Source organism: Saccopteryx bilineata, chromosome 5 (assembly GCF_036850765.1).
Source record: "Saccopteryx bilineata isolate mSacBil1 chromosome 5, mSacBil1_pri_phased_curated, whole genome shotgun sequence".
In the NCBI taxonomy this organism is placed as follows: domain Eukaryota; kingdom Metazoa; phylum Chordata; class Mammalia; order Chiroptera; family Emballonuridae; genus Saccopteryx; species Saccopteryx bilineata.
In genome coordinates this window covers 207789718-207817499 of record NC_089494.1, presented here as the reverse complement: position 1 = coordinate 207817499, position 27782 = coordinate 207789718, and the positions used below count along the sequence as shown (strand labels likewise).

The following is a 27782-nucleotide window of genomic DNA, read 5'->3' as shown; positions in this document are numbered from 1 at the left end:
GATACATAAAGACACATGCAGCCCCATGTTTATTGCAGCATTGTTCACAGTGGCCAGGACATGGAAACAACCAAAAAACCCATCAATAGATGACTGGATAAAGAAGATGTGGCACATATACACTATGGAATACTACTCAGCCATAAGAAATGATGACATCGGAACATTTACAGCAAATGGTGGGATCTTGATAACATGCTACGAAGCGAAATAAGTAAATCAGAAAAAAACAGGAACTGTATTATTCCATACGTAGGTGGGACATAATACTGAAACTAAGAGACATTGACAAGAGTGTGGTGGTTACGGGGGGGAGGGGGGAATGGGAGAGGGATAGGGGGTGGGGAGGGGCACAAAGAAAACAAGATAGAAGGTGACAGAGGACAATCTGACTTTGGGTGGTGGGTATGCAACATAATTGAACGACAAGATAACCTGGACTTGTTATCTTTGAATATATGTATCCTGATTTATTGATGTCACCCCATTAAAAAAATAAAATTATAAAAAAAAAAAATAGTTACAAGGATATAAAGGATAGCACAGGGAATATAGAAAAAACTATTGTAATAATTATGTATGCTATAAAATGGGTACTAGCCTTATTGGGCCAATCACTTCATAAGTTATATAAATATCTAACTATGCTGTACACCTAAAACTAATGTAATTTAGAATGTCAACTGTAACTGAAAAATAAAAATAAAAAATTTAAGAAATTAAAAAAAAAAAAAGAAAAGATATTGCTATGACTATGTGACGGTTACTGCTGCTTTTTAATATAGGTACATGTAGCCAATGTCCATTACACATTCCATTGAATTGAGAAAAGACAAAATTTTTAGCTTGAACAATAGAACATAAAACAGATATTTACACACTTGATACTTTGCTAACCTTGGATATACTCTTCTAACCTGCCCCACCCACCACTTTTGCTTAGCTGTGGCCTTGTCAGCCTTCCCTGGCCTCCATTTCTTCTCACCATCTCCATCTATATTTAGCCAAGTTTATATTCATAGAATTTTAAAATTTAGAAAAGATAACTGGGACATTAAGTTGAATTAAAAAGAAGGAGGAAGTAGTCAAAGAGGTCTTTTTATCATATGTTCCTTCAACAAACATTTATTTGCTAAGTACTGTGAAACAAAGATTCTCTGGCCAGCTTATTTCCCCTGTGAAGATTTCTAGTTTTATCTGGAAATAAAACAATTTGGTTAGTCTTACCAGTTTTATCTTTATCATGCTTCTTAAATGCATCGAGAAGATCTGAGGAATGAGCAAATAACTTTTCCCGCAGAGCTCTCAAAGCTGACTCCTCTACTCTGCTAATCCTAGGAAAGGAGGAAAGAAGGAACATTTTAAAAAATGAGTATAGAAGAAACAGTCACGAGTTTTTACTACATTTCATGTCTCTTTCTCTTAATGTCTCAGCCTCCCAAGGGCTCAGTTTTTAAGGAAAGAGCTCCCAACTCTTACGTCCCCCCATGGCTCCCCCACTTTTCTCTGCTGTGTACAGATAGGATCAGTCTGTGAAATGCCGCTGACCTTCACGGTACAGGATAGTGGTCAGAGCAGGAGTTCCAGAGAAAGGCCACAGAGTTATACAACTGTGCCGTATCTCAATTTACCCATCTGAAAGTAGGGATAAAAATGGTACTTAACTCACAGGATTATTGTGAAGAATAAATGAGAAAATTCATATATTGTTCTTAGAAGAAAGTCTGGCCAGATATTGCTCTTAAAAAAAGCACTCAGGCCCTGGCTGGTTGGCTCAGTGGTAGAGCGTCGGCCTGGCATGCAGAAGTCCAGGTTCGATTCCCCGCCAGGGCACACAGGAGAAGCACCCATCTGCTTCTCCACCCCTCCCCCTCTCCTTCCTCTCTGTCTCTCTCTTCCCCTCCCGCAGCGAGGCTCTATTGGAGCAAAGATGGCCCGGGCGCTGGGGATGGCTCCTTGGCCTCTGCCCCAGGCGCTAGAGTGGCTCTGGTCGCAGCAGAGTGACGCCCCAGAGGGGCAGAGCATCGCCCCCTGGTGGGCAGAGCGTCGCCCCCTGGTGGGTGTGCCGGGCGGATCCCGGTCAGGCGCATGCGGGAGTCTGTCTGACTGTTTCTCCCCATTTCCAGCTTCAGAAAAATACAAAAAAAAAAAAAAAAAAAAAAAGCACTCAATAACTGCCATTATCAAAATCACGCTTTTCTTGTAATTTATTGTTCCGTTAAACAATCACAAGCCAAGATTTGTGAACAGCAAAATAACCCTAATTTAGTCTTCTCGTTGTTACAATATGCACTGAAGTAGGTAGGAATAATATATTCATTATGAGTAAGTTACAGATCCAAAGTCACACAGCTAATAAGGACTGGGGCCAGGAATCAATCTTTCCAGCACTCCAGGCTGTGAGACATGGATTTAAACTGGAAGTAAATGAATTCCAAATAAGGGCTCCTTTAAGAAAAACACATGATCTCGAGTTCATGTACATTAAGACATCAACTATGATTGGTGGGAGACATTTTCCCCATTCCTTCCTAGTTTTCTATTGTGGTCCAGGTAATTGAAGCTGTTGGACAAGTGACTTCTAGAGCAATTAGGTGATGCTGCACTTGCTTTGATGCAATCAATAGATATTTCAAGAGCTGAGTGATCTTTATATTATTATACATGTTATTTATAGGATTCCCTACAGCGACTCCTTTTGTAGTGATGACACTGAAATCATATGAGGTCATGATGTCTCAGGTCCTCCTTGGACACTCTAATGTGGTAGACTGGGATGGAGCTCAGATGGCAGATTTTTATAAAGCTCCACAGATGACTTTGCTGCACAGCAGGTTTAACTATTATTGATGAGTTTCCATTTTCACATATTATTTATTTTTAAGTAATGCTGGCCTTGATTTTTTAAAAATAACTTGAGTGTTGAATAACTCAAATGTTTAATAACTCTTGAGTGTTTCATAACTTAAGAGTCATTTAAAATAATGTACTTTTATAGCACTCACACACAGAAGTTGCTAAATATTCACTTGTTCTTTCCACTGGATTTATGCTTACTTTGTTTTGACTTCTAGTTTAGTTCATCTGATAATATAAAAAGCTTGTTTAGTACCACTAACACCATATTTGTTAGTAGCTTTATATTCTTGGGTCATCCTCTTGGTGGGAGGCAGTATTGCATAGTCATTAAGTGTGAGAATTCTGAAATAGGACTGCCTGGATCAAGGCTAACTTTCTTTTTCTTTTTTATTAAGTGAGAGGCAGGGAGGCAGAGAGAAAGACTCCCCCATGCACCCCAATCAGAATCCACCTGGCAAGCCCCCTACTGGGCAATGCTCTGCCCATCCAGGGCTGCTGCTTTGTTGCTTGGCAACTGAGCTATTTTAGCAACTGTGGCAAGGTCATTGAGACATCCTCAGCACCCAAGACCAACTTGCTCGAACCATTCAAGCCATGGCTGTGGGAGAAGAAGAGAGTGAGAGAGAAGGGGTAGGAGGAAGGGTGGAGAAACAGATGGTCACTTCTCCTATGTGCCCTGACTGGGAATCGAAACCAAGACTTTCACATACCAGGCCGACGCCATACTGCTGAGCCAACTGGCCAAGGCCAAGGCTAACTTTCATTGCTTATTAGCTGTGTGACCATGGGCCAGCTGATTTAACCTCTCTTCCTTAGTGATCGCATCTGTAAAACTTAAATTATTAACATTATGTATTTCATAAGTTCATTGTTAGACAATAAATTCTTTAAAATAACACTTAATGTGTGGTATGTTCCGATTAAGATTACAACTCAGAATCACTCAACAGAAGCTATTTAAGTAATATTATATACTTTTTTGCTTGTGAGGGAAGGGCCATTGTTAATAAACGTGTGTACTGAAATCCATCTGCCAAATGCCCATGTAGTGAAAGGATCTTTGGCTAGGGTTTATGGGGTAAGCACAAATTCTTTAAGGATGAGAGAGATCAGAAGAGTGATCCTGGAAAGACCTGATGGTTTGCTCTATGCATTTTACCCAAGATGCACCCACTGAGAATAATTTCAATAAAAGCAAATTTGCAGCAAGCGGATTTGTTCCTTCCATTAATGATGGGTAGGTAGAGATATTAGAGTGTGCGGAGAAGGAAGAGACCCCTGCCTATAATGTCTGTTACAGATCGACCTTACTGCTGACAAAGCTAAATTCTGAATTCTCACTTAAAATTTAAATAAGTATAATAACATTGACACTTCAAAGATTCTATACACACTATAATTCTGTTTTTCTGAAAATCATTCACAGGAAAGTCTTGCCTTTGCCTCATGGTCAGCATGTGGGTAGCCTTGTTCGCTTGATATTGCACGATGTGTGGGGTCAAGGCTGGCCCCAGTTTGACATAGGCCCCTCTGTTACTGCCAACTTCATAGTAGTTGGAGGCAGAAAAGATGGTTAACACCTAAATCAAAGGAGAAGAGAGACAAAAATTCAGGTTAACTGAAGAACTCTTTGCCCTCAATCCTAGAGGGCCCAACCCAATTTCAGAGGCTGCTATTTTGTCCTTGAGCTCACCAATGGGTATTTTTTAAGTCATTAATCCTACTAGGACAGTTAGTTGTGATCAAGTAATAAAAACTTGGATTCTTTTTTTCTTTTTTTAGAGAGAGCGATAGAGAAGTATCAATTTGTTGTTTTACTTAGTTATACATTGATTACTTCTATGTGCCTTGACCAGGGATCGAACTGGTGACCTTGAGCTCAAGTCAGCAACCTCTGGATTAAGCTGGTCACCACAGGGTTGAGCCAGCAATGCTGGGCTCACGCCATCAACCTTTGGTTTTGAACTGGTGATCTTGGCATTCTGGGTCGACATTATATCCACTGTGCCACCACCAGTCAAGCAAAACTTGAATTCTGATCCACAATATATTTTCTTCACATTTTTATCCCAAGTAAAAATAGTAGGGGTCATAGAAAAAACTTCGTCGATTCACCTTAGAGGCAAACTAAGTCTAATAAACTGGGACAGCCATTACAACTAGCAAGCAAATCAGTTACTAGCTGGTGTGAGGCCTCAAAGCATTGTGCCCCATAAAGTTGTGCCCCCTGAGATGCTCTCTGGAAAAGTTTCCATTGTCAATACATTGGGAAATGCTAGACGCAGTATCTTTTCTTGGAAATTTACAATGCATATAGGAAATTAAAGATTCCTAGAGGTCCCACAATAAAGAAACTTATATAAGCATTTAACCAAACATTTCTTACATTACTTGATCTTAAAATATATATATTTTTCATGGAAACCTCTTATTCGCCTGCCGAGTTAGTATTCCTAGGAATACTCTTACCCTACAGCGGTTCTCAACCTGTGGGTCGCAACCCCGGCGGGGGTCGAATGACCAAAACACAAGGGTTGTCTAAAGCCATTGGAAAATACATATTTCCGATGGCTTTAGCCGCTGAGAAGCCGCGCTACCGTCTGCAGCAGCGCTATTCAGCTTGAAAGCACACTGTTATGGACACGCGTTCCAAACTGAATGCCTGCGGTCATGCGCAGACGTGATTGCATCATCGTCTGGGGCCTAAGGGGTGGGGGAAGCAGGGGAAACACTCCACAGTCCATAGCAGCGCATTACGTTTGGTGCTTGCTGACGTCATCAGTGGGCGGGAGCAGCAAGCGCCAGAGGACAGAAGCCTAGGAGGCAGAGAGGCAATGAGAATACATAATGCATATCAGGTATTTACATTCCGAATCATAACTGTAGCAAAATTACAGTTATGAAGTAGCCACCAAAATTATTTTTTGGTTTGGGGTCACCGCAACATGAGGAACTGTATTGCAGGGTCACGGCATTAGAAAGGTTGAGAACCACTGCCCTACTGGCATTAAGCTAGGCAAACATTGCAAAATTTAGAGATGCCCAAAGATCAATCAGGACATTAATAAGACTATGAGAAGACAACCCAGAGTCCCTGCCTGGGGCACAGTGCAGAAACCCTGGTGCCCTGGAGTGTTGAGACACGTGACAGTGAGCAGTGTGACCTAAAGAATAGAGGTGTGGCTGGGAAAACTCCAGGCCACATCTCCGTCCCTGGAAGGGGTGCATACTTCCTCCTGCTCTCCTCTCAGGGTACTGGGGAGCAGTGACCTCAATCAAACCGTGAGTTTTAAAGGGGCTATTTTCAGGGATCAATGACTGTGAGAGACTAGTTACTTGAGCAGGTGGATAAAAAATATAAGGCACAGTTGATTGCGAAATGCCCTCATTCATCCAGGTCTGGAGGAGCAGCAGAGCAATAGGGAGCACTCTTGCGATACTGCAGAACGTTTTCCCACCTTGCGATTGTGGCAGAATTCATAGCCTTCCGGTTTGCACTCGTGTGAGCGGATCAGATATTGGAGGTTGTATTTCTGTAACAACTGTTTTGTCACATTTGGCCCAAAATAACAGCCTCCTCCTCGAACAGTGTTGGCCTTGCAGCCCTCCTGAGCCATGGGATCACTCCACAGTATATCTACAACCTGGAGAGAACAAGAGATGGTGTCTTTCCTAAAAACTAGACAGATATTCATTCAATCATTCCTATAGAAGAGGAAGAGGGAGGAGAGGTGGAAGAGCAGGAGGAGCAGGAGAAGAGGAAGAAGGTAAAAATACTGGAATAAAAATAAGTGAATAAATGTTCTTACAATCAATAGTTGGCATACGTTTATATTTTGGACTTCTCTAGTTCCTGTATTTTTTATTACTCACAAAATGAACATGTGCATGTGCATATTATTTGACAAGTATATACCCACTCTCTTGAAAATAAATCTTATTTGAAAGCTCAATACATAAAAGAGATTTCTAAAAGGAGCTGCTCTGATAGAAGCTTTGACCTTGGCCACAGTACCCTTCAGTCAACACCAGTTCTCCAGGCTCCAGGACATTTGTCCCAAAGAGAAGGTAGAAGTCCTGGGACTGACAAGGGGGTCCCTCATGCAGCCTTCACGGAACCCAGATGTGGTCCTGGGAAAGTACAATGGGACATTTTATTTCTTAAGTAATTTCAGAATCTATAAAAGAATTTGCAGAGGAACTGAACAATTTTCCTAGCAATCAGATTCCAATCTAGTCTATTGTTACCTCCCAGGAAACACTGGCAGCCAGTCTCACACAACTCATGAACTAATTGGGTGCATTTTGGTGGTTGACACCTAATACTTTCTGAAATGTATTTTTAAGGGAAAGAATGCATTTGATTTGTAAATATCAGTGCATTATTATTGAGTCATGTTTTGCAAAACAAGAAGCTTGCATTTCAAAATGTTGGTTCTAAGCTGATGTTGAAGGCCATGTTGATGACTCAGGGGGAGTGTAACTTAAACTCACCATCTCTCCTTCTGAGGTTTTCAGAGGCGGTGTTGGCTGCAGCTCCACCTCTTTCTCACCATTCTCTACCCAATCAGCAAGTTCTATTCTTGTTAGCCTTTAAATAATTCTGAATTCTTCCCTTTTTGTTATTGGAAGAACCATAAGAAATTACTGGTTGAATACTAGCAAGTTTACAGAGTCCTATTAACCTACTACACAAGATCACCATCATCACCCTCACTTGGATTACAACAGTCTCTTATGAGGTCTCTGCCACAGTCCTGCCCTAGTGAAATGGGCCCCCACTTGGCTGCCAGAGTCAGCCGCAGGCCTACTTTAAAGACACTGCGTGTTTGGTTCTAGACTACCACAATGAATCAAGTTGTAATCTTTTTGCTGATGGAGGCTCTTGCCTTCAACTGGTAAAAAAAAAAAAAAAAAAAAGCAACATCTGTGGGGCACAATAAGGTGGAGTACACTAAAAATGAGGTGTGCCTCTATTTTGGCCAGCACTGTGAAGACCTCTTCAGTATCCATTCTTCTTCCTTTTTATTTTTTGTGACAGAGACAGAGAGAGGGACAGATAGGGACAGACAGACAGGAAGGGAGAGAGATGAGAAACATCAATTCTTCCTTGCGGCTCCTTAGTTGTTCATTGATTGCTTTCTCAAATGTGCCTTGACCAGGGGACTACAGCAGAGTGAGTGAGCCCTTGCTCAAGCCGGTGACCTCGGGGTTTCAAACCTGGGTCCTCTGCATCCCAGTTCGACACTCTATCCACTGCGCCACCGCCTGGTCAGGTTTCACTCCTCTTCCTTGCTAACAAAATTCTGGTTGTATGTTCAGGATGGCAATGTGCCAAGCTAAATACCTGCTTCTGCAGTCTCGCTTGCAGCTAGGGGTAGCCATGCGACAGGTTCTGCAGATTTGGCCTCCGGCTGCCTGGTTAGGGACAGAAGCCACTGACTTTGGCTTTGAGCTATAGCAGCCATCTTTCTGATATATTAAAACAAACAAACAAACAAACCAAAACCAAAACATACAATAGCATCCAAGAAATCTTGGCTTACCTTTTACTCCAGAGATCTAGGTCACTAAGACAAGTTTATTCAGGCAACAGAGCCTACCTACTGTATCTTCCCACCCTTCATAAAACTCGAAGCTATATGAGCCATTATGTAAATACTAATTATCTTCTGGGGTTGTTCTAACCCCAGGGATAGAGAAAAAGAGGCCAAAAAAATAATACCCTGAATTTACATGGAAAGATGGGATTTGATCTGTTTTTTTATTTATATATATATATATACATTTTTTTTTTTTGTATTTTTGTATTTTTCTGAAGCTGGAAACGGGGAGAGACAGTCAGACAGACTCCCGCATGCGTCCGATCAGGATCCACCTGGCACGCCCACCAGGGGCGACGCTCTGCCCCTTCGGGGGGTCGCTCTGCCGCGACCAGAGCCACTCTAGCACCTGGGGCAGAGGCCAAGGAGCCATCCCCAGTGCCCGGGCCATCTTTGTTCCAATGGAGCCTCGGCTGCAGGAGGGGAAGAGAGAGAGACAGAGAGGAAGGAGGGGGGTGTGGAGAAGCAAATGGGCGCTTCTCCTATGTGCTCTGGCCGGGAATCGAACCGGGGTCCCCCGCACGCCAGGCCGACGCTCTACCGCTGAGCCAACTGGCCAGGGCCAATCTGTTTTTTTAAACCCATGGTCCCTCCTGATGGCAGCCAAATTCTAGGGAGCAGTGCCTGACCACACCCACCTGCTTCCACTCCTCCTGAGTGGGCCCCAGCAGCTCCTCAGCCTCAGAGTTGGCTCCAGACGTGGACACCCAGGACTCCTCCTTCTCCTTGATCGCGGAGAAGCCTGCCTGCTGCCGACACCTCTCCAGCTCCAGGTCCACGGAGCGCCTCACCTGCCGGGAGAGCTCCCGGGGGTCCACGGGGCTGCTGCAGGGGACGCTGGAGGAGCGTCCGGCTTTGGGGGCCTTGTGGGCGCTGAGGCGCAGGGGCGAGGACGGGAGAGAGCGGCTTTGGGGGAGAAACCACGGGGCCGGTCTCGCTGCAGAGCTCGTTTGCTTGGCTTTTCCCTTCTTCTCCTCCTGCTTCTTGTTCTCTTTTCTTGTTTTGTACCTCAAGGTGGAAACAATCTACAAATAGCCAGAAAACACACCGATGGGGAATGAGACCAGGGGTCCTTTCTGAGGAGCACTTCGCCTCAGCTCACTGCTTCTCCCATTGGGGCCCACAGACAAGGGCTGGTCTGTGAGCAGCTTGCCCTCGCCCGGGACAAGACAGGCACAGAACGTGAGAGTGAGTCTTTAGAAACATTTATAGCCATTTGATATTGTTATGACATTCAAGCACATGATCAGTAGGCTTATAGTTTTTGTTTGAATTTCATTTTTCTAGTAATCACATATGTTGTATTTTACAAAAGCCATCAACCTGTGACAAGTTAGAAATTTATAAAACCTGGTCCTTCACCACAGATGATATGATACATGTAACCTACATCATGATTTCTCTCTGGGAGTCTAGTGAGTTTTAGACAAGGATGAGAAAGGGCGCCTCTCTCGGGAAAGCGAGCCCTTGTTACCTTTCTGTTGTTTCACAGACACTAAAGGAGAGGGGAAGAAACGCAGCGCATGGTTGGGAAATGTTGGAATAGGAAAATCTTGACACTTGCTGTGGGGTCGCATTTTACAGGAAGTGCTATCTTACCTGTTATCTCACCTGTTGAGGAAGGACAGGGCAGGGGAAGGGAATAATTCTTTTAGCCTAACCAGGAAAGGGGGCTGGAGTACGGGCCCTCTCACTGACTCAGAGCCATCATGGTACTGAGACCAGGCTGAGTACATAAGGGACACAGCAGAAAGAATTCTGATCACAAAAAGAGAGGGGTCAGGCCACAGAGCAGAGATGTGGCATTAAGCAGCCATTCCTGGGCATGTCTGAGTGCCACAGTGAAAACTGAGGGACACGACTTCCACAAGGGTACCAATGATAAAGGTCTGGTTCACAGTGGGATCTCTGTGCAAGCACATAATCAAAGAACAAGAACCTTCTGCAAAAAGATATAAGAACTGCCACACTACACCAGAAAGCCATGTCCTGGTGCAGACTGGCTTAGGGCAAGATCAAGGAAGCACACTCAGAGAGGGTCAGCAGAACCTGAGTGATGTGTGAAGGGAATTCAGGGCAAAGAGAATAGAACAGAGATTACTAACACTGCACAAGAGCTGCTTATTTCCTGAGCAGTTCCAGCCCTGGGCACTGAGAGAGAAAGGCCACAAAATGTGGACAGACTCATAATCACCTCATGCTCTTCTCACTGCCAACTTACATTGAGGGCCAGACCATCAGTCCCACCCCTTCTGACCCTCAGGTAACTTTACTTTAAGAATGTTATTATTTTCTCTAAGAGGCATCCTTAACTTTGAATCTTAAGGAGAATGACACTGTTAATATTGAGAGAGCTCTTTCCAAATAGGTGCTGTCCTGGGGACTTTACATGAATTAATGGATAATCCCCAGGCCATCCCTATGAGACAGCATCCTCATTTATAGTTTTACCTGAATTAATTGATTAGTCCACACATGCCTATGAGATAGCATCCTTATTTATAGTAGAGATAAGAAAATTGAGGCACAGAGATACCAAGACTGTACCAGGACTGAATCCAGATAAGCGACCCCATAACTAATTTTCTTTGTGCTTTCTTCTCAAGTGGTCCCTGGACTCTGTACAGATCACTACATCACCCCTCCCCAGAGATCTGCAAACTAACTGGTAGGCAGTTAGCTTTTGGCTAACTTACAGAAAACACACTGTCTTCTAGCATTCTTTGCCAAAATTCCTACTTCTCCTATGTTTACATAATTAAATATAATTCTTCCCATGAGATAATCTGCTCTGCTGTGACTTGTTGTCCCTACCTGGATGCAACTGAGTAGAACTGTTTGAATTGAAAAAAAAAAATTGAGGTGCCAGACAACATGCAGAATTGACAAAGGAGCCTGACCAGGCGGTGGCGCAGTGGATAGAGTGTTGGACTGGGATGCGGAGGACCCAGGTTCGAGACCCTGAGGTCGCCAGCTTGAGCGCGGGCTCATCTGGTTTGAGCAAAAGCCCACCAGCTTGAACCCAAGGTCACTGGCTCCAGCAAGAGGTTACTCGGTCTGCTGAAGGCCCACGGTCAAGGCACATATGAGAAAGCAATCAATGAGCAACTAAGGTGTTGCAACACGCAACAAAAAACTAATGATTGATGCTTCTCATCTCTCTCCGTTCCTGTCTGTCCCTGTCTATCCCTCTCTCTGACTCACTGTCTCTGTAAAATATAAATAAATAAATAAAGTTTAAAAAAAAAAAGAATTGACAAAGGAAATCACTAAGAGCTGGTTTTATATCACCTGGGTCCCTCCTTCTCTGTCAAGTACATGAAAGGGTTGAGGGGCTTTTGGAGAGAACTATTGAAAATTCAACAGGCCTCCCCTCTTCCACCTCTGCCAAGGGGTTCACCTTTTCCCTTTCTGACACTGAGTTTGGTATGCGGGGACACCTAACTCCTCTTTTAGTCATCAGACCATGAGGAACCAGAGTCAAACCTAATAGATAGGACTTGAATCCAGAAACCTCAGACCTGAAGCCGGATGCAGGTATTGGATGAGACTTGAGTGTAGACTCCCTTGGAAAGGGGATGAGCATGGCTCTATGTGTGGGAAGAAAAGCATGCATCAAAATCTGGGGAGCCACAGGAGAGACTAAGGAGTATTGCTACCCCAACATCTGTCTGCCCTTCTTCCTTAGTAATAGAAACCCACATTCATACAGATACCCCCTGAAATAAAGATGACACTTTCCAACCTGCCTTTCAGCAAAGTGTTGACATATGACAAAGTTCTGAACAGAAATATGAACAGAAATCATGTGTACAAGTAACAGCCCTTAAAGGGAAGAAACATGCCTTTCTTCCGCTCTTTAATTTATGCTGGCTGGGATGGGGTCGTGATGGCTGGAGCTCAAGTAGCCATGTTGGTCCAGGATGCAACATGGTGTAGCAGCAACAGACCAGGAACCTGCAGCTCTAATGGCTTTGGGGTGTTATTCTACCAGGGCTGGACTACTTGCCTCCAGCTTTTATTTACATGAGAAAGAAATGAACATTAAGCCATTGTTATTTGAAGTTTTCTGCCACTTAAGCCTATTGCCATTAATATTATTTCCACTTCTTGAGTATAACTTTTGTAAGGCAGATATGCACATATATTTTCATTTTATTCTCACAACATCTATGATATAGTTATTCATATCCCTATTACACAGATTTGGAAAGTGGGGTTACACTAAATTTAGTAACTTGTTCAGTTCACATAACTATAAGTAACAGAACAGTCTCCTTTGAATCTTAGACTCTTACATTTTAATAGTATCTTATGGCTTTGCTACTCCAGTTGTGATTGGATTGGGGGTGAAAACACATGGCTCTAGTTCTCCACTATTGTATCCATAGCAAATACCCCTAGTTGGTCATAGCACGCTTGCTCCCTGAGCCTGGCTGTGGATTCTCAGGCTTTCCTTTTTTAAATGGTCTAATGCAGTGATTTTCAACCAGTGTGCCACAAGAATTTTTAAAACATGTACTATGTGACTATTTAGTCAGGGGTACTGACCTCTTTTTCCTTCCATTGTCAAATAAAGAAATGACAACAGCCAACACAACAACAGCCTTCTAGTGTGAATGCAATAAAATTATACCTATTTTTTCTCAGATCAGTAAAAAATGTATTTTTTGGTGTGTTGCAGAATTTCAGTAATTAGTTTATGTGTGCCATGAGATGAAAAAGTTGAAAGTCACTTGTCTACTGGTTTCTCTTAACAGCCCTTTTTAGTCAACTGGAGTCAGAATGCAAGTTGACATTTATTTTATGTTGATAGTGAAACTGGGCATTTTGGTAAAATTTGCACTATTTCATTATGCAGTCAGTACCTTGTGCCTGTCTAGTTTAGACAAAAGCTCTAGGTCAGTCATGTCTGACACTCCACCATGAAGAATCAGGACTTTCTCATCAACCAGAGTGGCCAGCGGAAGCCAGCAGAAAACATCTTGCAGTATCTTTAGTATTTTCTTGCCATGCGTCTGAAAAATGATATGAATAAGATATTAAATTAAATAATTCACTCAGCTTTTCTGAACTAAGAGAAGCTTTTGTTTTTAGTGGCAGCGCACCTTATATTTATGCATTACTTCCTTGGTGAAGCCGTATCTAGATTTAGAAACAAAAATAGATATTAAATTTAGCGACAAGAGTTATGAGACAATTGCATTTTTATAAAATGCATATTCTATATACATGTACTTAACTATACAGAAAAACACTAATCACCAAAATGTTTACAATTATAACATTATCACTGAGTAGTCAAATTATCATACATTTTCATTTTCTTCCTTTTGTTTACCATATTTCTTATTTTTTTATAGTTAACTTTTATTGTTTCTATAATGAAGAGTAGGGATATGTGAAAAAATTTAATGGTTTTATTTGAATAGTAGGATAATGCATACATTTTTAAAAAATATTTTTAAATGTTATATGTTGTGTATTATATTTTACAAATTGAAAAAGTACTTTTAAAAACATCCAACATAGCCCTGGTCAGTTGGCTCCGCGGTAGAGTGTTGGCCCAGTGTGTGGAAATTCTAGGTTCAATTCCCAGTCAGGGCACACAGGAGAAGTGACTATCTACTTCTCCACCCTTCACCCTCCTCCTCCTTCTCTCTCTCTCTCCTCTCTTCTCCCCAGCCATGGCTTGAATGGTTTGAGAGAGCTAGTCCTGGGCACTGGGGATGGGTCCATGGTGTCACCTCAGGGTGCTAAAATAGCTTGGTTGCCAAGCAACAGAGCAGTGACCCCAGATGGACAGAGCATAACCCCCTAGTGGGCATGCCAGGTGAATCCCAGTTGGAGCACATGTGGGAGTCTGTCTCTCTGACTCCCTGCCTCTCACTTCATATTTTTAAAAAAAGCATCCAACATATAAGAAGCTGTGACAAAAATAACTTTTAACAATTGCAACAAGTAAATATCAAATACCCAAGCTTGTTTTTGTTTGTACCGTAAGTTCACCATATGGTCTTCATGGTTTCCTCGGTTAAGATGGAACTCTTTTGGGTAAACCAACATGAAAGCAAAAAGAACCATCAGGATCTCTACAGAATCCTTGCCTCGATCCACAAAATCACCGTTGAACACATAGGCTCGCTCTGGTGATGGGAGGCCATTCTTCCCAACAAGGAGGTAAGTCCAAGAAGAGGCAGAGAAAGAAGGGAGTAGGAAATCAGATTAAGCCAACATGTAGCTGACGGTTACATCTTATCTAACACCAGTTCTGAGTTTTCTGGCTCTCCTCCAAATGTGAAGTATCAATAGAAACTGGAAATATTTTCATTAGTCTTATATCAATATTTCCTTTTCAGCCAGACTTAGATTATGACACGCTCATCAAAATAAACGCTTTATACAAAGCGAGAGTGTTGCCATGCGGTATGTGCAAAGGGCACTGAACTTGTGATCCAAAGGTCAATTTTAAGTTCCAGCTGCCTTTAATTAACAATAACAATTGCCATAAATTTCTTCAGGATTAAATAAGACAATAAATGGCAAGATGCTTTGGGAAATAAAGTATCTATGTGAAGTTACATTACATTAATATAATTTCATATGTATTGTTATATGCTCTACATTTCAAAATTAAAAATGATACAAAAATAACTTTCAATTGCTTTGATAACAAGTAATTTTCTTAATTTGAAAAAAAGAAAATCAATTGTTGAATAATGGTTCTTTCTCTTTATTAACCTCAGATTTTGTATTTTTTGAACAGTTTACAAAAATACAGTAGAATATAATGCAATGCTGGCTTTTATATTATATATTTGCTACTATGTATTCTAATATTTCCTATATGTAAAAATATACTATGTATATTTAATATTTTTTAAATCCAAGCAATACTTAATAATTTATTCAATAGAAGCTATAATACAAGTACTAAATTAAACCTCAGAGCAAGACAGGAACTTAAACTGAACATTCATACCTTATAAAATATAAATATTAAGTCATCCAACTGGCCGTGTAGATCTCCTAACAAAAACAGAAAAAGAATAGCAGTTTTGATTGGTCCTTACCATTGTTTCTCAATTTTTACTATAAAAAAGGAAATACCCAGAAAAATATGGCAAGTTTAAGAAACGTATGGTTCCTCACTTTTTCATGTTCCCTCGTTGCAAGGATAGTTAATATTGAAAGCAGAAAGCACAATAATTTTCCTGTGTGATTATCCTAAACAGTGAACAACCTATGTTCTTATGAAGCAAAGATGGGACAGGACAGTGCAGGGTTGCAAATCCAGGTGAGAACGGTGGACATTTTACCCTAGTCAACATAGGATGCTACGACTCACTGATGGGCCGGTCTGACAAGATTTTTCAGGAGAAGTTGGAAATCTGGATTTTAAATGAAATCCTTTAATTTTCAAATATTGAAAACTAATTTTAAAATTTTTAGACCATTTCAGGACCAACCTATAGGCTGTATATAGCCTAGAAGGGCCTTATTATGACCCCTGATGTACCCCAGTCGGCCTCCCTTAAGTTCCAGTTTGGGGCGTCAATCTCTAAGGGATGTAAAAACATCACTGAAGGTATAAGGAGATGGAGAAAATTGTCAGTACCAGGATTTCTGCCTGGGCGAACATATGTGAATGGCAGGAATAATTCACTAGGCCTTTGGCCTGGTCAAGTAACAGTAAATAAAACTGTTCTAACAAGGGAGGGCCTGGCTATTTACAGGGCTTTTGTTCTGAATGAAGAACGTGAGTCTGGGGTCAGATATGAATTGCTTGGGACAATAAAGCAGAGGCTGGGCCCTGTGGCCTCACAGTCCTTCAGTGCACCACCTCTACGTCAGTGGAGCAAACACGGGATTGCTCACGGTGTGAAGGAGGGCACTGGGCTATTGAGCCCCCCCATCCTCTTCCCTCCTCCCCATCACAGGCAGAGATTTCCTGTTCGGGTCTAGCGTATGAATCCATTTCGGAAACAGCTCTTACCGCACACTGTGATCTCCTCGCTGTAGCAGGTCGAGACCCGGTTGATGTTCGGCAGTTGCATCAGATGTTTTCTGGTTTCATGCAAAAGATTCAAGACGTAGCGAGCATGTAGCTGCTACTAGGAGGAAGAAGAGGAGGCAATACAGCACTGATATTTCTGAGGGAAGATGGGCCCCACAATCATCTAAGATCCCAAAAGTGACCCTAGTCAACTGCCCCTGGGACCCTAGGGCCAGATCTTTTCTTTTTCACCCATCTTCTACCTTGTTTCTGCTTTTCACCATCACACAAACGTTGAACTAATTTCCTTTATCTGCTCTATGAAAGCTTCCCTTGCCTTTAGCTGAGGGGAAGCACATGATTGTCTCAGCGAAGTACGAATAAGTATATGCATGTTGATGGTACTGAGCCATGCTGACGTGAGTGGGGAAATCACCCCAACTCCTCCTGCAGTGAATTAATACATATGAAAGAGAAGGATTAGAATCTGGCCTGGGTAATCTGACCGCTTCTCACCCCCTCTGCCTCTACCACCAGCGTTTTAAGCCGCTTCACCTTTTGCCTGGACTACTGAAGTAGTCTCCTGATTGGTCTCCCTGCTCTAGCCCTTGCTCTCTATGCTCAGAATGATTATTTTAAAAAGAAAGCTGGAAGATAGCATTCCTGTGCTCAATGTCTCTCCATCTCTTTCAGAATAAAAGTTCACTCCCTTTCCTTTTTGTCTCCACCTGCAGTCACAGTGGCCTTCTCGAGGTCCCTGAGCAGTCCAGGCAAGGTCCTGCCTTGTTGTTGTTCCCTTTCCAGTTGTTCCCTCTGCCTGAAAGCTCTTCCCTCACCACCTTGGACCTCTGCTCAGAAACTGCCTTCTCAGTGCCGGTTCCCAGACCACTCTGCAAAATCGCCATCTCCCACCCAGACCTGACTTTATTCTTCTGCATAGCTCTTACTACTTCCTAATACACATAATTTACTTGGAGGCTGGTGAAGTAACAATAAGTACACTGTTCTAACAAGGGAGGCTCTGGCTATTTGCAGGGATTCTGTTCTGAATGGAGAGAATGAGTATATAATTTATTCATTTGTTGTTGTTTTTATTTGTGTGTCCACTAGAATGTCAGTCCCATGAGGGCAGGGATTTGTGTCTGTCTTGCTCACTGCTATATCCCCAGTGCCCAGACAGTGCCGGCTCACAGTGGTGCTCAATAATTGTCTGCAGGATGAATGAACAGAAGGAGATTAAATGATTATGAGAAGTTTTCAGTGCACAGGAACTGGTCCTGGCTAAGCAAAGAGGGAGCAGAATCTCTCTAGTGGACCCATGATATAAACACCCTAAATTCAGGGCCATTCCCTCTGCGCTGCTCAGCTCTCCCTCTGCACATGATGTGGAGTTGGGAGTAGCTCAGGTTCTCAGGTGAGCTTACTTGTTTCAGTCTGAAAGCTTCCACCAGGGCAGTTGCATGGTCAGGAAGGAGTGGGAAGGAGAGGCGTGGCCCTGGGTAATTGTCCGGCACCTCTATGGATTCATAGTCGCTGTATTTCTCCATCTCGGAGTCCCGGGGGACTCTCTCCTCAGTGAACATGCGGTTCAGGAAGTCCCCTAGTCAGGACAGAGAGGGTGGCGGGCTTACAATCAGGCTCGCAATCAGTCCACAAGCAGGACAGAATAGTCTCTTCTTGGACTGTACGGTAAGTCCTCACTTACTGTTGTCGATAGGTTCAGTGACTTTCAGTGAAACATACAAGAAAACCAGTTTTACTATAGGCTAATTGAAATAAATACGAGTTAAGTTCCTACAGAATCTTGTCGACCTTATTTCGAGAGGACATTAAATGAAACAACATTATTCGAGGACCTGCTGTACTTAAAGTGGGACCTGGCCAGTCTGGCATCAGCCCCCACACAGGAACAGGAGAGAAAAGGGGAAAGTGATGACACGTTAGGATGGGCAGGGGCAAAGGTTATGTCCGATGTCAATTCCGTCCTACTTCTGTTTGTAAAGATTGAGATTTGTCAGACTTAGAAAGGGAGGACATTTAGGGACCTGGGTTTGTTAAGAAAGGGGAAAGCCATGGTGGGAAAGTTCGCCGGCATTCACGGTGCCCGCAGTGAATGTGGCAGGTGCCTCCCTCCTCTCAGTGCCCTTCAGGCAATTCCCAGTGCCTGGTCCTGCATCTCCAGCCTGAGGGGTTTTTCCCGGATCCACAGGGAGTCCTCCTGTCTGTCCCTCCCAGCAGCCTTCAGCCAATGACTTTCAGGAGCTGCCATGTAAAGTTTCCGGTTCCCTCTGCCTTCAGGTGGGATCATTCCCAGGCTCTATTACACTATTTCCCAGGCAGACTGACTTGCTGGCTTAGTAGCCCACCCTTGCTTGGCTCCCTTCCCTTCCCTTCCCTTCCCTTCCCTTCCCTTCCCTTCCCTTCCCTTCCCTTCCCTTCCCTTCCCTTCCCTACCCTCCCCTCCCCTCCCCTTCCTTCCCCTCCCCTCCCCTTTCCTCCCCTCCCCTCCCCTCCCCTGCTGGCTTAGTAGCCCACCCTTGAGGGGCTCCCCTCCCCTCCCCTTCCTTCCCCTCCCCTCCCCTTTCCTCCCCTCCCCTCCCCTCCCCTCCCCTTCCTTCCCCTCCCCTCCCCTTTCCTCCCCTCCCCTCCCCTCCCCTGCTGGCTTAGTAGCCCACCCTTGCTTGGCTCCCTTCCCTTCCCTTCCCTTCCCTTCCCTTCCCTTCCCTTCCCTTCCCTTCCCTTCCCTTCCCTTCCCTGGCTTAGTAGCCCACCCTTGCTTGGCTCCCTTCCCTTCTCGTCCCTTCCCTGGCTCCCTTCCCTTCCCTTCCCTTCCCTTCCCTTCCCTTCCCTTCCCTTCCCTTCCCTTCCCTTCCCTGAATCCCTTCCTACTCCCTCGCCACCCACCTTGCTTCTTAAATTTAACAAATAAAATCCTTGCACTCAAACCCGTTGGTCTTCAGGTGTGCTTCTGGGAGAACCCAAGATACAAGTCCACTCTGCCATTGATTTGTTGTCCTTCCTGCTGTGCTGGGCTGTCCCCAGATTCACATTTTCACTCCCTGTGCACGCCCCACCGCACCTGCAGATCTGTGACCCAGAGAGAGGAGGACATGCGTGTGGCAGCTCATACTCACTCTCATTGTGACTGCTGGGGGTGAAGCGATCCACCAGGTAGCTGAAGAAATCGTGCAGCTGCAGAAGAACCCAAGAAACACGGCGTTAGAGATGAGTGAGAAGAGCACCCAGGAGTGAGTGGTCCAGACTGGCTGCGCCTGGGCCTTGCCGCCCAGGGGCTGGAGGCAGAGCTGGGGGCAGCCCCACCGCACACCCCACCTCCGGCCGCACCTGGCCCTGGTCCTGCTGCGCAGCGTACTCGATGGACTGGAAGATGCTCCAGGTGCACTGCCGCCTCATCTCCAGGCGTGCCGTGTAGCGCCGGTACCACCTCTGGATCAGGGCCGCTGCCTTGAAGGCTGTGTGGGACACGGAGGGAGAAGCACGCTTGTGAGCTGGGCTCCTGGGCCTGGGGGGAGGTGAGGGGCGCCTCCCCACTGTGATGTGGGGACGAGGTGGTGGGGAGAGCACTACGCATCGCCCGCCGGTAGGGAGACCGTGCCTTCCTACCGGCCGGGGTGCTCTGTGCCCTATTCATGCCTCCCCCACTTCCATTCTGACCTCTTGGTTATACTCCTATCACTGCAGGGTTATTGGAATTCCCACTTTTCAATGAAAACATTTATGAGTAGAGGTAAAAAGGTTGGACTGTCAGGACTGTGAGGCTATGAAAACTGGAGAGATTGCAAGGATGCAGCATCCCTGAAGAGCGGGATAGTGCAGGGCTTGGGGGGGGCATGCTGACATTATAACAGCAGACTGGCTGTCAGGAGGTCTGGGTTCTGCGTCTGAAACTGTTCGGACCCTCTATGTGGCCTCAGGTGAGGCACCCTCATGGGCTTCAATGTCCTCATCTGGAAAAGGTGATGAGCTAGGTGATGACTGGGGAAAACAAAGAATAAAACACCCCAATTACTACATGCCGTCAGGTCAGGTGATGGTAAGTGCTTGCTGGGCTCTGCGCGGGCTGTCCTACACCCTGTGGCCGCCCTGCACCCTGTGGCCGCCCTGCACCCTGTGGCCACCCTGCACCCTGTGGCCGCCCTGCACCCTGTGGCACCCTGTGGCCGTCCTACACCCTGTGGCCGCCCTGCACCCTGTGGCCGTCCTACACCCTGTGGCCGCCCTGCACCCTGTGGCCGCCCTGCACCCTGTGGCCGTCCTGCACCCTGTGGCCGCCCTGCACCCTGTGGCCGCCCTGCACCCTGTGGCACCCTGTGGCCGTCCTACACCCTGTGGCCGCCCTGCACCCTGTGGCCGCCCTGCACCCTGTGGCACCCTGTGGCCGCCCTGCACCCTGTGGCCGCCCTGCACCCTGTGGCCACCCTGCACCCTGTGGCCGTCCTACACCCTGTGGCCGCCCTGCACCCTGTGGCCGCCCTGCACCCTGTGGCACCCTGTGGCTGTCCTACACCCTGTGGCTGCCCTGCACCCTGTGGCTGCCCTGCACCCTGTGGCCGCCCTGCACCCTGTGGCACCCTGTGGCTGCCCTGCACCCTGTGGCACCCTGTGGCTGTCCTACACCCTGTGGCTGTCCTACACCCTGTGGCTGCCCTGCACCCTGTGGCACCCTGTGGCTGCCCTGCACCCTGTGGCACCCTGTGGCTGTCCTACACCCTGTGGCTGTCCTACACCCTGTGGCTGCCCTGCACCCTGTGGCTGCCCTACACCCTGTGGCTGCCCTGCACCCTGTGGCTGCCCTGCACCTAGTGGCCGTCCTACACCCTGTGGCCGCCCTGCACCCTGTGGCTGCCCTGCACCCTGTGGCTGCCCTGCACCTAGTGGCCGTCCTACACCCTGTGGCCGCCCTGCACCCTGTGGCACCCTGTGGCTGCCCTGCACCCTGTGGCACCTTGTGGCTGTCCTACACCCTGTGGCTGCCCTGCACCCTGTGGCACCCTGTGGCTGCCCTGCACCCTGTGGCACCCTGTGGCTGTCCTACACCCTGTGGCTGTCCTACACCCTGTGGCTGCCCTGCACCCTGTGGCTGCCCTGCACCTAGTGGCCGTCCTACACCCTGTGGCCGCCCTGCACCCTGTGGCCGCCCTGCACCCTGTGGCTGCCCTGCACCCTGTGGCACCCTGTGGCTGCCCTGCACCCTGTGGCACCCTGTGGCTGTCCTACACCCTGTGGCTGTCCTGCACCCTGTGGCTGCCTTACACCCTGTGGCTGCCCTACACCCCTACACCCTGTGGCTGTCCTGCACCCTGTGGCTGCCTTACACCCTGTGGCTGCCCTACACCCCTACACCTTGTGGCTGCCCTGCACCCTGTGGCTGTCCTGCACCCTGTGGCTGCCCTACACCCTGTGGCTGTCCTACACCCTGACATCCCTGCAGGCGGGAAGTGTCCCCGTCACAGCACTTCCATGACTGGGCTGACTTCAAGCACGTGGCAGCCTTTGAGCTTCTCCTTTTGTCAGGACCTGTTTTAGGTGACTCTTACCACAGGAGGGCATGAGTACCTGTAATTCTTCATGTGGACTTCAGGACCCGTGGTCCAAAGAAGAGGACTGCTAAATACTAAACAACTAGATTCTTTCTAAGCTCCGAGGCCTGGGTGTGTCACCACTGATGAATGAAGTATTTGTGATAAATCTGGATTACAAAAGAAAGCCTGCAGGTTCACTCAGGTCAACCTCATGAACAGTAGACAGATTGATTTAATATATTTACCTTGCATTAGAGAGCTAATACAATTCTTGCTGATTTCCCTAAGAAGGAAGGTGATGGTGGGATGGGGGGGGGGGACCTGGGAGGAATTTAAGCAAAGCTGAATTTGATTTCTTTTTTTTTTTAATTTTTTTTGTATTTATTCATTTTTGAAAGAAGAGAGAGTGAGTGAGAGACAGAGGGAGAGAGAGAGAATGGGCGAGGAGCAGGAAGCATCAACTCCCATATGTGCCTTGACCAGGCAGGCCCAGGGTTTTGAACCAGCAACCTCAGTGTTCCAGGTCGATGTTTTATCCATTGCACCACCACAGGTCAGGCTGAATTTGATTTCTTATGAAAAAAAATAACAATGTTCTGCTGTAAATCTTTCTCAAAAGCACTTACTAAATAATAAGTGGTGAGGCTGAAGCTCTATCAATTGAATTCTGTAAATCCATGATCAAATAGCGGAAGAAACACCCAGGATAAGCGCTACAGACTCTTTAGGAACTTGTGGGAAACACACAGATACCTGGACCTCGCCCTAGACTTACAGCACCAGAATCTCTACAGGGAACCCAGAAATTTGCGGTTTTAACAAGCACCAGAATCTCTACAGGGAACCCAGAAACTTGCGGTTTTAACAAGCTCCACTCGTGGCTCTTACTTACACTAAAGTGTGAGTGACACTGAGAAATACGACATCATCAAGGTTCCCAGAAAATGTTGTTTGCTAACAACTTGCCTCAAGCATGTTAGGCAAGGGGAACAGGTCAAACCTCTCTTTCCCTCTTTCTTCTCCCTCCAGTTCTCTCCCTGGGGCCTGGGTTATCTTTAATTGAGATGGGCACTGTGAGGGACAGGATGGTTTTAGATCCTCTACCCCATTCTGCCTTCCCCACAGCACAATACAATACACTTGAGCTCCTCTTGCTCCGGCCATGTGCATACTAAATGCAAGGGTGCAAGTTATAAATGCACCCGGTTGCTAAAACCCCAGATTAAGAACAAGGCAACTACGCGGGGAGAGAGAGGCCAAAGGGCACCAGAGCATCAGATACTGAGTGAAGAGCTGTCTTAGAAATAGAGCCTCCAGGCCCTGGCCGGTTGGCTCAGTGGTAGAGCGTCGGCCTGGCGTGCATTAGTCCCGGGTTCGATTTCCGGCCAGGGCACACAGGAGAAGCGCCCATCTGCTTCTCCACCCCTCCCCCTCTCCTTCCTCTCTGTCTCTCTCTTCCCCTCCCGCAGCGGAGGCTCCATTGGAGCAAAGGTGGCCCGGGCGCTGGGGATGGCTCCTTGGCCTCTGCACCAGGCGCTAGAGTGGCTCTGGTCGCGACAGAGTGACGCCCTGGAGGGGCAGAGCATCGCCCCCTGGTGGGCAGAGCGTCGCCCCCTGGTGGGCGTGCCAGGTGGATCCCGGTCAGGCGCATGCGGGAGTCAGACTGTCTGACTGTCTCTCCCCGTTTCCAGCTTCAGAAAAATACAAAAAAAAAAAGAAAGAAATAGAGCCTCCAGCCCCTGAGAATCAGAGACAAATAACCTGGCTGGGCCCTTTGCAAATCAGACCCACAAAATCATGAGTTTTAGGAGAGTTGGCTACGCAGCATTAGATATTTGGAGTAGATATAATAAAAATGTTTTACAAAATTATAAAACAAACAAATCAAAGTAAAAAACATCAATCTCTAAAAATCAAAAGCAAAAGTTAAACCAGTGAATCTAACCATGTATGTGAGTTGGCAGCCACACTGCACAGAAAGGAGTTATTTCAAATGACTTGAAAATTCAGTAATTTGTACATCCCTAGTGGATCTATCTGAAGAACCAAAGAACTATAAGGAAATCTTAAAAAGTTTTCAGTAATCATATTGCTTATAGTATTATTATTATTATACTGAAATGATTTTTTTATATATTATGGGATAAAGTATATATTCATTCATTAAGGATAAAGAGAAGAGAGATATAAAAGCAATATCAAAGTTGTTAAGTAAAAATATTGTGATCCTAAATAAAAATTGGTCATGATAATTTTTTTCCTTTATTTTTTTAATTTTAATTTACTTTTTGTATTTTTCTGAAGTGAGAAGCAAGGAGGCAGAAAGACTCCTGCACGTGCCCAACCAAGATCCATCTGGCATGCCCACGGGGGGGGGGGGATGATGCTCTGCCCATCTGGGCCGTTGCTCTGTTGCAACCGGAGCCATTCTAGTGCCTGAGGTGGAAGCCATGGAGCCATCCTCAGTGCCTGGGCCAACTTTGCTTCAGTGGAGCCTTGGCTGTGAAAGGGGAAGAGAGAGATAGAGAGAAAGGAGAGAGGGAAGGATGGAGAAGCAGATGGGTGCTTCTCCTGTGTGCCTTGGCTGGGAATCGAACCCAGGATTTCCACACGCTGGGTGGACACTCTACCACTGAGCTAGCCGGCCAGGGCCATTTCCATTAAATAATATATATATATTTTTTTTCTGGATCTGTCACTAAAATAATGTAGAAACAATAACAATAACCAACCAGTAGCAATGAATATCCTACACCTTGGAGAAATAGCTATTCTTGGTATGGGGCCAACAATGTACAAGTTGAGCCTGGAACATGTTGCCAGACTAGGAAAAAAGGACGCCACAAGCTTTCAGAGATGTTCTCATGTAAACAAGGTGCTGTCACCATTTCCTCCCACACCTGTGGCTGCCTCTCCTTGGCCTCCTTTGCTGGCTCAACCTCTTCTACCTGATGCTTAAGTACTGGCTTAAGCACGGCTCTGTCCTAGGCCCTGGTCTCAGATCTGGCTTTACTCTCACCTAGGCTACTTCAGTGACCCTCATGGCTTCAACCACCACCTACACTCTAATGCCTTCCAAATGCACATATCTCTATCCCAATGTCTCCCCCAATTCCAGATTTGAATATGCATATCTGAATATGCCTGTTGAGCACATCCACCTGCATGTCTCATGGGCACCTCAAACCCAGCATGTGTAAACTCATCACCAGTGTGTATAAACTCATCATCTTTCCTCTAGTCAAACTTGGTTCTTCTCCAGCATCAGTAATTTGTAATATTATCATCTGCCCAGTTTTGCTAGCCAGAAAACTGGAGGTCATTCTTGATGCATTCTGCTCCTTCACCCCATACATCCAATCATTTGGCTTCTGTCAATTCCACCTCCTGAATATTGTGGGAATTTACCCTATTCTCACCATCTCTCCTGCCACCAACTCAAGACATCATTACCTCTAGCTTAGATGACTTTGGTAGCTTCTAAACCAGTGGTAGTCAATCTGGTCCCTACCACCCACTAGGGGCATTCCAGCTTTCATGGTGGGCAGTAGCGGAGCAACCAAAGTATAAATAAAAAGATAGATTTAACTATAGTAAGTTGTTTTATAAAGATTTATTCTGCCGGCCCTGGCCGGTTGGCTCAGTGGTAGAGCGTCGGCCTGGCGTGCAGAAGTCCCGGGTTTGATTCCCAGCCAGGGCACACAGGAGAAGCACCCATCTGCTTCTCCACCCCTCCCCCTCTCCTTCCTCTCTGTCTCTCTTTTCCCCTCCCGCAGCCGAGGCTCCATTGGAGCAGAGATGGCCTGGGCGCTGGGGATGGCTCCTTGGCCAATGCCCCAGGTGCTAGAGTGGCTCTGGTCGCAGCAGAGTGACGCCCCAGAGGGGCAGAGCATCGCCCCCTGGTGGGCGTGCTGGGTGGATCCCGGTCGAGCACATGTGGGAGTCTGTCTGACTGTCTCTCCCCATTTCCAGCTTCATAAAAAAAAAATACAAAAAAAAAAAAAGATTTATTCTGCAAAACTTAGCGAAAATCCAACATAAAGTACTTGGTAAGTAATTATTATTATATGCTTTAACTTGCTGTAACTCTGCTTTATAAATTTTATAAAGTTAAGTTACTTCCCTACTTTATAAATCACCATTACTGTGGAACTGGTGGGCAGTTAGAAAATTTTACTACTAACAGAGATACAAAAGTGGGCGGTAGGTATAAAAAGGTTGACTACCCCTGGTCTAAACTGTTCTTCCATCTTCTCTATACCCGCTCTAATCCTTTCTTTATGGAAACCAGCAGGGTCTTTTAAATAAGTGTCTTTTAAATATGAAAATCTTATTATAGAACCCCTATTTTGAATTCTCCAGTGGTTCTTCATGCTTTTAGGATAAAGTTTAAAATTTTACAAGATCTCAGTGATCTGGGCTCTGCCTACCTCAGAGCCTCATGTCATGCCATCCTATCTCGTTCACTTCAAACCACTCAGTTCCTTGAATATGCCTCTCTCTTTCCTACCTCGTAACCGTTGAAAGTGCTGTGCCCTCTCCCTGGAGTGCTCTTACATCCCACTTTTGCCCAACCTATTCCGCTCGCTTGTCCTTGAGTAAATTTTAATTCTGTCAAATACACTTCACCAAGTCCTAAGATACTCAGCTGAATATTCTGCTATTCACATCACAAGAAGAAGCTGATTTTTAAGAGTAAGGACAAAAATATGGTTTCTTGCTTCTGTCCTTCCGTCTTATGCAACATGAGCTTTGGAATACCCAGAGCTAGTTTGGGAGGTGAGAAACACATACCTTTCTCTGCATTCGGGAAAGCAGGATGATGTTGGGTTGAGGTGCCACTTCCCATGGTGTAAGGACAATGTTTCTTAAGGACACAGGTAGCAGGTCCAAGGGAAAGTGAATTGTTTGCTGACGGAAGGGGGGATCTGCAATAGGGAGATTCAGGCAGAGTGTTACTAGTTCAGGTGGAGCAAATTATCTATGGACCTTGTCTTCCACATCATAAAATATTTGAGACTATCACCTCTCCAGGCTCAGTGCATGAGGTGTTTCTCACCTGAAAATTCCGTTTGTCATTGCATATCTCCTATGTTTTCAACCTTTCTGCTAGCTTTCCCCCTTACTGTCTAGAAGCATACTGAAGTCTCTTCTCTTCCCAAAGCAATTCATCCCCATCCTCCTTTGATCTCCCACATCCCTCTACCTATAACCCAGACTCTCTTTTCTTCTCCTTCAGGAGTAGACTTTATGTTTTTCTCCTTATTTCCTCTTCAGACCACTTTTTACATCCTCACTGTTAATCAAAACTTTTTATGCTGATGTCTCCAATGCCTTCATCTTTTCATTCCTGACCTTGTCAGAAGTGCAAGGCCATCCGCCTCCACAAGTCACCCCTTGGCCTTCCACGATGCCAGACTCCCTTGTATGTACTCCTGCCTCTCTGACTACTTACTTTCTCTCCTTCTTGAGTTCATTTTTCTTTGTCTCATTCTCAAAGATTGATTTTTATTTGTTTTCTAGTTTCAGATGTCAGCTCTTACTCTGTACAAACTCCCTGGTTGATTTAATCAATTCTTATTTTCAACCATCATTTCCCACCTCTCAAATCTCTACATCATCCCAGGCCATCCCTAAACATCAGCCCCATGTACCCAGCTTCCTGCCAGATGTTCACTGGAGCACCTCGGATTCCATGTACTGCAAATAGAACTCATCTTCTCAAAAGCCTACTTTTTCTAGCCTCGTCTCTCTTCTCTCCTTTCTTCAAACTTGGCTCTT

General features: G+C 45.6%; 1 protein-coding gene across 3 annotated transcripts in view; it reads right to left on the bottom strand.

Annotated features, from left to right (window-relative positions):
• The window catches only part of PPEF2 (protein phosphatase with EF-hand domain 2), a 38863-nt gene extending 11940 nt beyond the window's left edge, over positions 1 to 26923 (bottom strand). For 2 of the 3 annotated variants that reach the window (XM_066279683.1, XM_066279686.1), the window contains exons 1-13: positions 26796 to 26923; positions 19804 to 19931; positions 19593 to 19650; positions 17883 to 18058; positions 16459 to 16573; positions 15445 to 15491; positions 14461 to 14627; positions 13571 to 13607; positions 13331 to 13480; positions 9101 to 9487; positions 6318 to 6503; positions 4297 to 4439; positions 1228 to 1334 (exon numbers count right to left, since the gene is read on the bottom strand). In XM_066279683.1, the coding sequence (XP_066135780.1) occupies positions 1228 to 1334; positions 4297 to 4439; positions 6318 to 6503; positions 9101 to 9487; positions 13331 to 13480; positions 13571 to 13607; positions 14461 to 14627; positions 15445 to 15491; positions 16459 to 16573; positions 17883 to 18058; positions 19593 to 19650; positions 19804 to 19931; positions 26796 to 26850 (1756 nt within the window). In that variant the 5' untranslated portion in view covers positions 26851 to 26923. The remainder of the gene's footprint in view (positions 1 to 1227; positions 1335 to 4296; positions 4440 to 6317; positions 6504 to 9100; positions 9488 to 13330; positions 13481 to 13570; positions 13608 to 14460; positions 14628 to 15444; positions 15492 to 16458; positions 16574 to 17882; positions 18059 to 19592; positions 19651 to 19803; positions 19932 to 26795) is intronic. The other variant, XM_066279685.1, reaches the window with a different exon arrangement.
• Positions 26924 to 27782: the final 859 nt, after the last annotated feature.